The 8906-nt window shown below is 49.8% G+C and overlaps 1 protein-coding gene across 2 annotated transcripts; it reads right to left on the bottom strand.

The window, feature by feature from the left end:
• Positions 1–1587: 1587 nt before the first annotated feature.
• On the bottom strand, positions 1588–6252 carry sdhaf1 (succinate dehydrogenase complex assembly factor 1). Of its 2 annotated transcripts, none has more exons than XM_038786248.1 (2): positions 6169–6252; positions 1588–2181 (listed from the first exon to the last, which is right to left on the bottom strand). In XM_038786248.1, exon 2 carries the CDS (start codon positions 2160–2162, stop codon positions 1881–1883), a length of 282 nt encoding a protein of 93 aa, XP_038642176.1. In that variant the 5' UTR covers positions 2163–2181; positions 6169–6252; the 3' UTR covers positions 1588–1880. The 2 variants fall into 2 exon arrangements, with proteins under 2 accessions (XP_038642176.1, XP_038642177.1); XM_038786249.1 differs by lacking the exon at positions 6169–6252 and adding an exon at positions 6031–6053.
• Positions 6253–8906: the final 2654 nt, after the last annotated feature.

The raw sequence follows: 8906 nt of genomic DNA, 5'->3' as shown, positions 1-8906 counted from the left end.
GTTCTCCCCATGTCTACGTAGTTTCCTCTGGGTGCTCCGGTTTCCTCCCACAAGTCCCGTAAGGCATGCTGTTACCTAAATTGGCCATTCTGAATTCTCCCTCTGTGACCCAAACAGGCGCCGGAATCTGGCAACCAAGGGATTTTCACAGTAACTTCATGGCAGTGCTAATGTAAGCCTACATGTGACAATAATGGGGCAGCACGGTAGCATTATGGATAGCACAATCGCTTCACAGCTCCAGGGTCCCAGGTTCGATTCCCGGCTTGGGTCACTGTCTGTGCGGAGTCTGCACATCCTCCCCGTGTGTGCGTGGGTTTCCTCCGGGTGCTCCGGTTTCCTCCCACAGTCCAAAGATGTGCAGGTTAGGTGGATTGGCCATGATAAATTGCCCTTAGTGTCCAAAATTGCCCTTAGTGTTGGGTGGGGTTACTGGGGATAGGGTGGAGGTGTTGACCTTGGGTAGGATGCTCTTTCCAAGAGCTGGTGCAGACTCGATGGGCCGAATGGCCTCCTTCTGCATTGTAAATTCTATTTAAATAAAGATTATTATAAGTAGACCATTCGACTCCTCGAGCCTGCCCCACTATTCAATTTAACCATGGTTGAACTATTTGTGTTTCGAGTCCCACATTCCCCATCTATCCCCCGATAACCTTTGATCCCCTTGCCCGACAAGAATGTATCTGCCTTAAAAATATTCAATGACACTCCCTACCGGCCCCCCCCCCCCCCCCCCCCCCCCCCTCCCACTCTGAGGAAGAGAATTCCGAAGTCTCACAACCTTTGAGAGAAAAACATTCTCATCTCTGTCCTAAAAGAGAGACGCCTAATTTTGAAACAGTGCCCCACAGTTCTGGACTAGTTCACCCACAAGAGGGAAACATTCTGATGGTGAGCCTTCTTGAACACAAGGCCATATCAGAGGGGCAGTTCAGAGTCAACCACATATGCTGTGGGTGACATAGAACATAGAACAGTACAGCACAGAACAGGCCCTTCGGCCCTCGATGTTGTGCTGAGCAATGATCACCCTACTTAAACCCACGTAACCCGTATACCCATAACCCAACAATCCCCCCACTAACCTTACACTACATGTAGAGACATGAGTGAACCAGATGGGTTTTTACGACAATCTGGGAGTTTCCTGGTCACCATTACTGAAGCTAGCTTCCCCCCCTCCCCCTCCCACCACCCCACCGCCCAACGAGGTTCTTGAGTATTGCTGAACCATTTTGTCAAAGCTTTTCGTCTCGCACTCAACAGGACAATGGTAAGACCACCAATATCGGGGGAAACGTCATATGGTATGAGAAGAGAGCGCTGACTGGTTGGCAGGCGGACTCCCGATTGGTAGGGGTGTTGCCATGGAGAATGCACCAGTTAATGGTGGCTGACTGTTAACTGCAAAGCGTTGTTTAAACCAGGCAGCTTGATTGTAGTTGGCCCTGAGGAATGAACCAGCGAACGGCTATCTTAGTTCGGGTTCCTTAGCTGCTGTGGTTGGATTTGAACTCCGGTCTCTGGAACATTAGCCCAGGCCTCTGGGTTATTTAGTCCAGTAACATAACCACTTTGCTGCCATGGTATCAAATACGTAACTTTTATTAATTTATTAGTGTGACCAGAGCAAACTAGTTCACTGGATTCCACAAGTATCTCGTGGCTTAATTCCCATCACACTTCCGATTTTGGCGCGAGGGATTCAGGGTCGGAATTTTCCGGTCTTCGAGATTTTCTGTTCCCGCCAGGAGCCACACTCCTGCTTGCAGAATCCCGCTGCCAACGAACGGCGCGCCGCCGAGGAAACACGCGGCGGGGGGGAACCAGAGAATCACAACCAGGATGTTAAGTTTTCAGACCAGCTCCAGTGGCTGTCAAGGCGAGTCTTTCATGTCCCGTAGCTCGAGTTTCTTCGATGGGTCTGACCTGGTGAACGCTGACAGCTGTTTGGTGTTTGACTTGCGCACCAGATCCAGCTGCCTTTGCCCTCGTCGCAGCAGGTACTCAATGAGCATCACATCAGTTCTGGGTATCTGGGAGTTTTTGCGAAATTCATCGCGGATCAGAGGCAAAAATCCCGGTTTAGCCTTGGCCGCCCGGAGAAATTGTTTGTAAAGGTTTAAGACCTGTTTCTGCAGTTTGCTGTGTCTCACCATGGTGGTGGTCTACCTGAATCTGTTCAAAAAACACAAATAATGTTATGGCACTCGCTGCGTTTAATTCCCACTGAAAATGTAGGCCAGCATGGGCACAATGAGCCGAATGGCCTCCTTCTGAGCGGTAAACATCGATGGATCTATGAAATGTAAAACCTATATGAGAGTTCCAGGGGGCGGCACGTGGCACGGTGGTGCAGTGGTTAGCACCGCTGCCCCACGGTGCTGGGGCCCCGGGTTCGATCCCGGCCCTGGGGCACTGTCCATATGCAGTTTGCACATTCTCCCCATGTCTGCTCCCGGGCCTGCTGAGTTTTCCACAGCACTTTCTGCCTTTATTTCAGATTGCCAGCATCCGCGATATTTTGTTTTCATTTTCAAGACAGGGAACTGGGCTCGCGAAAGTAGTTTTAACCAATTCGAGGGTGCAGATGGAAACAAAGTACTGGGGCCATCGAAAATACAACTCAGCTGACAAGTCAAAATTGCAATTCCTTCAAGGAGTAAAGGACTGCATTTATATAGCGCCTTTCACAGCTACAGGTCCTCCCAGGTGGCTTCACAGCCAATGCAGTATTTAACAAGCGGAGTCACTGTTGTGTGTAGGAAGCAAGGTAGCCAATTGGCACACAGCAAGGTCACACGAACTGCACAGGATTGTTACAATGGCCCATCGCGTCTGTGCCAACTCTCCCTGGCGAGCAAATGCACCCGTGCCTCCCTGGTCTTCTCCCTGTAGCCCTGTGTGTTCCTCCTTCTTACCTAATAATCCAATCCCATTGGGAGTGCTCTGATTGAATCTGCCTCCATCACACTCTGGGGCAGCGCATTCCAGACTTTAACCACTCACTGCGTGAAAAAGCTAATGTGATAATTCCCAGATAATCTGTTTTGGTTAAAAAATATTGTCTGGTGGCGGGAGAGGGGGGAGAAAACTCTTCAAATAGTAGCACGGGATCTTTTGTAGAATTTGATCTGGAGAAGCGGGAATAACCCATTCCGGGAGGACAAACGATGCCAAGGGGAATACAGTACACAGTTGACATCAGGATACCGAGAAGTGTACAGGAGCAGGCTGCATGGCCACATTTCCCTGAAGGTAGTAGGACAGATCGATCAGGTGATCAAGAGGACAAATGGACAATTGTCCTTGGCACTGACCTCGAGAGCAGAAAGGCAATGCTCAACTGTATGGAACCACTGCTAGAGTGCTGCGCGCAGGTCTGGTCACTGCATTACCAGAAGAATGTGCTCATATCAGGAAATGTAAAGCAGGGATTTATGAGGAGGTTGCCAGGAATGGACACTTTAAAGGAGTGATCGGATAGGCTGATGTTGCTGTCTCCGGAACAAGACAAGACTATGGGGTGATTTAATTGAGGTGTATAAATGATGATGGCGTCGATAGAGTGGATAGATCAGAGAGAATAGCCAGGGGACATAGATTTAGAGTATTTCGTGGAAAGATTAGAGGGGAGTTGAGAAATTCTTTCACCCAGAGAATGGGCGGCACGATGGTTAGCACTGCTGCCTCATATGGCCAGGCACCGGGGTTCAATTCCGGCTTTGGGTGACTGCCGGTGTGGAGTCTGCACATTCTCCCCGTGTCTGCGTGGGTTTCCTCCGGGTACTCAGGTTTTCTCTTGCAGTCCAAAGATGTGCAGCTTAGGTGGATTGGTCATGCTAAGCTGCCACATTGTGGTCAGGTTAGTTTACGGGGTTATGGAAAAAGGACGGAGTGGGTGGGGGGGGTAGACCTAGGTCGAGTGCTCTTTCCGAGGGTGGGAGCAGACATGATGGGCTGAATGGTCTCCTTCTGCACTGTGGGGCTTCTATGAGGACATTTGAAAGTCACTGGCTGAAAATGGTGGTTGAGGCATAAATCCTCAGTACCTGTAAGAAATATTCAGATATGCGTGTAATGTTGCAAAATACAGGGCTGCGAACGAAGAGCTGGCAAACTGAACTTATACTCAGTGGCTGCCCTTTGCCTGGCACACAATGGTCTGAATGGCCTTCTTCTATTGTGTAAACTTTCCATGTTTCCAACCGAGATTACAGGCATCACCTCAGTTGAAACAATATTGTACAGACGTGTCCACCTAGACACATCTCTGTGGCTTCACTCAAAACCCACAATCCTGCGCATCAGGAGGCAGCCCACTGAACCCCCGTTCGGCTGCCCAAGACAGACAAAGGTGAGTCCAAATTCAGGGACAGATGGCTTGTGAAACTGCAATAAAGAAGTAGAAATGCTTTTACAGGGGAGGCAGGTGTGAAATATGTTGCAAGCCCTGAGGAATGTGATAGAACCCTTTCCTTCAACTTTATCCCATGTATTTCTCTTTGGCAGAAGAACAGAAAATACTCGGGATGTGTAGGAGACAGTTAAACAGGACGGCAAGGTAACACAGTGGGTAGCACTGTTGCTTCACAGTGCCAGGGTCCTGGGGTCAATTCCCGGCTTGGGTCACTGACTGTGCGGAGTCAACACGTTCTCCCCGTGTCTGCGTGGGTTTCCTCCGGGTGCTCCGGTCTCCTCCCACAAGTCCGTAAAGAGATGCTGTTAGGTGAATTGGACATTCTGAATTCTCCCTCTGCGTACCTGAACAGGCGCCGGAATGTGGTGACTAGGGGCTTTTCACAGTAATTTAATTGCAGTGTTAATGTAAGCCTACTTGTGACAATAATAAAGATTATTAAACTTATTTCTTTTTTTAAATAAATTGAGTACCCAATTATTTTTTTTCCCCAATTAAGGGGCAATTTAACGTGACCAATCCACCTAACCTGCATATCTTTTGGGTTGTGGGGGTGAAACCCACGCAAACACAAGGAGAATGTGCAAACTCCATACAGACAGTGACCCAGGGCCAGGATTCGAACCTGGGTCCTCAGTGCCGCAGTCCCGGTGCTAACCACTGCGCCACCGTGCTGCCCTTATTAAACTTATTTCTGACCTCACAAACAAGGCCAGGGAAAACACAAGAAACTGTCGGACGTTAGGAAATACAGAGGCAAATTGTGATGTGTGTCCCTCCCTGAAAGCAGCAGGACAGGTAGATAAGGTGGTTAAGGCGGCAATTATTAGCGAATGCATAGACTATGAAGGCAGGTAGGTTATGTTGGAGCTGCATAAAATGCTCGTTCGGCCACATCTGGAATACGGTATGCAGTTCTGGTCGCCACAGTATGGGAAGGATGTGATTACACTAGGGAGGGTAGAGGCAATTGACCAGGATGTTGCCTGCGCAGGAGCATTTCAGCTATGAAGCCAGGCTGGTTAGGATGCTGTTGTTCATCTTAGAGCAGAGAAGGCTGATGGGGTTACCTGATGGAGGTGTGCCAAATTCTGAAGGACACACATCGGGTAGATGGGAAGGATTTAAACTAGTATTGGCGCCAATAACCAGGGGGCATAAATTTAAGGTCAGGGAAGGAGATTTCAAAGCGATCTGAGGAAAATCCCTTTGTCCCAGAGGATGGTGGGAATCTGGAACTCGCTGTCTGACAAGGTGGTAGAGGCTGGAACCCTCACAACATTTAAGAAGTATTTAGATGAGCACTTGAAACGCCATAGGCTACGGACCAAGAGTCGGAAAATGGGATTAGGATAGGCGCTTGATGGCCGGCACAGACAGGATGGGCCGAAGGGCCTCTTTGTGTTGTAAAAACTCTATGACTCTATAAATATTAAACGTTTTTGCCTTTCTCCCTAAAACAGGACCTGCTGATACTTTTTGTCTGAATTTCAGATTGTTCAGTATCCACAGTATTTTGTATTTACGAATTTCTTCGCCCTCCCTCAGCTCATGGAGCATTTTGGCGCAAAACCGTCGTAACCCGACGTTGAGAAACTTGCGCCGACCTTTCCACAGGGAGGAAATTCCTCTCAGTTTTAGCCCACAATGTCAGCGGCTCTTCAAATTCCCCTTTCCCCATGTTTAAACCCCACAAATTCCACCCCGAAGCGGCCAAATACCCCGTCCATTCACCTCCGACTTACCCTCAAAGTCCTGGTCCTCCCAGCGCAGCGACACCAGTCCTCCCAGTGACACCAGTCCTCCCAGCACCACTGCACCAATCCGGGTCCTCCCAGCGCAGCGTTACCAGTCCTCCCAGTGACACCAGTCCTCCCAGCACCACTGCACCAATCCGGGTCCTCCCAGCGCAGCGACACTAGTCCTCCCAGCACCACTGCACCAATCCGGGTCCTCCCAGCGCAGCGACACCAGTCCTCCCAGCACCACTGCACCAACCCAGGTCCTCCCAGCACAGCGACACCAGTCCTCCCAACGACACCAGTCCTCCCAGCACCACCCCAGGTCCTCCCAGCGCAGCGACACCAGTCCTCCCAGCACCACTGCACCAACCCAGGTCCTCCCAGCACAGCGACACCAGTCCTCCCAGCGACACCAGTCCTCCCAGCACCACCCCAGGTCCTCCCAGCGCAGCGACACCAGTCCTCCCAGCGACACCAGTCCTCCCAGCACCACCCCAGGTCCTCCCAGCGCAGCGACACCAGTCCTCCCAGTGACATCAATCCTTCCAGCACATCTGCACCAACCAAGGTCCGCCAACCGCAGCGATGCCAGGCCTCCCAGCCCCACCATACTAACCCAGGTCCTGCCAGCCCAGCGACACCAGTCCTCCCAGCACCACTACATCAACCCAGATCCTCCCAGTGCAGTGCCTCCCATCACCGCTCCCGACACCAGTCCTCTTAACGCCACTACATTAACCCAGGTCCTCCGAACGCAGTACCACCCATCGCCATGATCCATTGGGGCAGCATGGCGGGACAGTGGTTAGCACTGCTGCCTCACAGCAGCAGGGACCTGGATTCAATTCCGGCCTTAGGTCAGTGTGTGGAGTTTGCACTTTCTCCTCGTCTGCATGTGAAAATGAAATGAAAATGAAAATCGCTTATTGTCACAAGTAGGCTTCAAATGAAGTTACTGTGAAAAGCTCCTAGTCGCCACATTCCAGCGCCTGTTCAGGGAGGCTGTTACAGGAATCGAACCGGGCTGCTGGCCTGCCTTGGTCTGCTTTCAAAGCCAGCAATTTAGCTCTGTGCTAAACCAGTGTGTTTCATCCAGGTGCTCTGGTTTCCTCCCACAGTCCAAACATGTGCATGTTAAGCGGATTGGCCACGATAAATTGCTCCTTAGTGTCCAAAGGTTAGGTGGGGTTATGGGGTTACAGGGATATGGGGGGTAGGCCTAGTTAGGGTGCTCTTTCAGAGGGTTGGTGTAGAGGCGATGGGCCAAATGGTCTCCCTCTGCACTGTCAGGATTGTATTGTATTGTATTGTGTTCCTCCTAGCTCAGCGACAAGTTGCAATCCTCCCACCTCCACCAGTTGCCGCCCTTTGTGTTGCTGCAGTTTCCCTTGAACTGCAATGCTCCCGACCAGAAATCATCAGTAAAATCGAGGATTATAAAAAATGCAAGGGCAAAATAAAAAATTAAAATTAGGAAAGTAAAGAGAGCAAAACATTATTAGCCAGCAAAAGCCAAAGATCTTTTCTGATGAGCCAGAGGTTAACTAAGAGGAAATGAAGGGCAGCACGGTGGCTAGCACTACTGCCTCATGGCGCAGAGATCCCAGGTTCGATCCCAGCTCTGCGTCACTGTCCGTGTGGAGTTGCACATTCTCCCCGTTTGCGTGGGTTTCATCCCCACAACCCAAAGATGTGCAGGGTAGGTGGATTGGCCACACTAAATTGCCCCTTAATTGGAAATGAATTGGGTAGTCTAAATTTATATTTTAAAAAACTAAGGGGAAATGAAAGGGCAGATTAAAGACAGTAATGTATGTGAGGGCACAGCTCTTAACGAACACTTTGTGTCTCGCTTTTGGTCCCCTTGCAACAGAAAAATTTTATTGCCACAGAGCCCAGGGAGTGCAACGGAGGTTCACCAGACCTGTTCGAGGGATGGCGGGACGCTCTGATCAAGAGGCCAGGAAAACTGAGCCTGTGTTTTCTAGATTGTCGACAAATGAGAGGTGATCTCACTGAAACAAAACATGTCTCACAAAATTATACAGTGCAGTAAAAAGCGAGGAGGAAAGCCTGAGATTACAGGACGATATTGACAGGATGGCAGAAAAATGGAATTTAACCCCAAAAAGTGTGGGGTGATGCATTTTGGGAAGACTAACAAGGCAAGGAAACACACAATGAACGGTAGGATGCTGGAAGTTCAAGAAGATCAGAGGGACCTGAGGATAAGAGGTACCAAATTAAAAACAGAGTTGACGAGAAACTACTTCTCCCAAAAGGGTTGTGAATCCACAGAATTCGCTACCCCAAAGTGCGGTGGATGCTTGGAAAGTGAGTAAATTGAGGAATTCAACAGATTTTTAATTGGTAATGGGTTGAAGGGCTACAGAGAACAGGCAGGATGGTGGAATTAAGGCCGGATAAGATCAGCCATGATCGAATGGCATAGTAGACTGAATGGGCCAAACGGCCTAATTCTGCTCTGATATCTTATGATATTGGGGTGCGTGTCCACAGATCCCTGAAGGCAGCAGGACAGCTGGATACAGTGGTCAAGAAGGCATATAGGATACTTATCTTTATTAGCAGAGCCATAGAATACAAGAGCAGGGGGGTTATGATGATGGAGCTGTATAAATCACTGGTTAGGCAACAGCTCGAGTATGGTTACAATTCTAGTCATCACACTATAGGAAGTGGTGGCACCAGAAAGGATGCAGAGGAGATTCACAAGGGTG

The sequence above is a fragment of the Scyliorhinus canicula genome, chromosome 27 (assembly GCF_902713615.1).
Source record: "Scyliorhinus canicula chromosome 27, sScyCan1.1, whole genome shotgun sequence".
NCBI lineage: Eukaryota > Metazoa > Chordata > Chondrichthyes > Carcharhiniformes > Scyliorhinidae > Scyliorhinus > Scyliorhinus canicula.
Note: the sequence above shows the minus strand (reverse complement) of the source record. Positions and strands in the feature narration are given on the sequence as shown.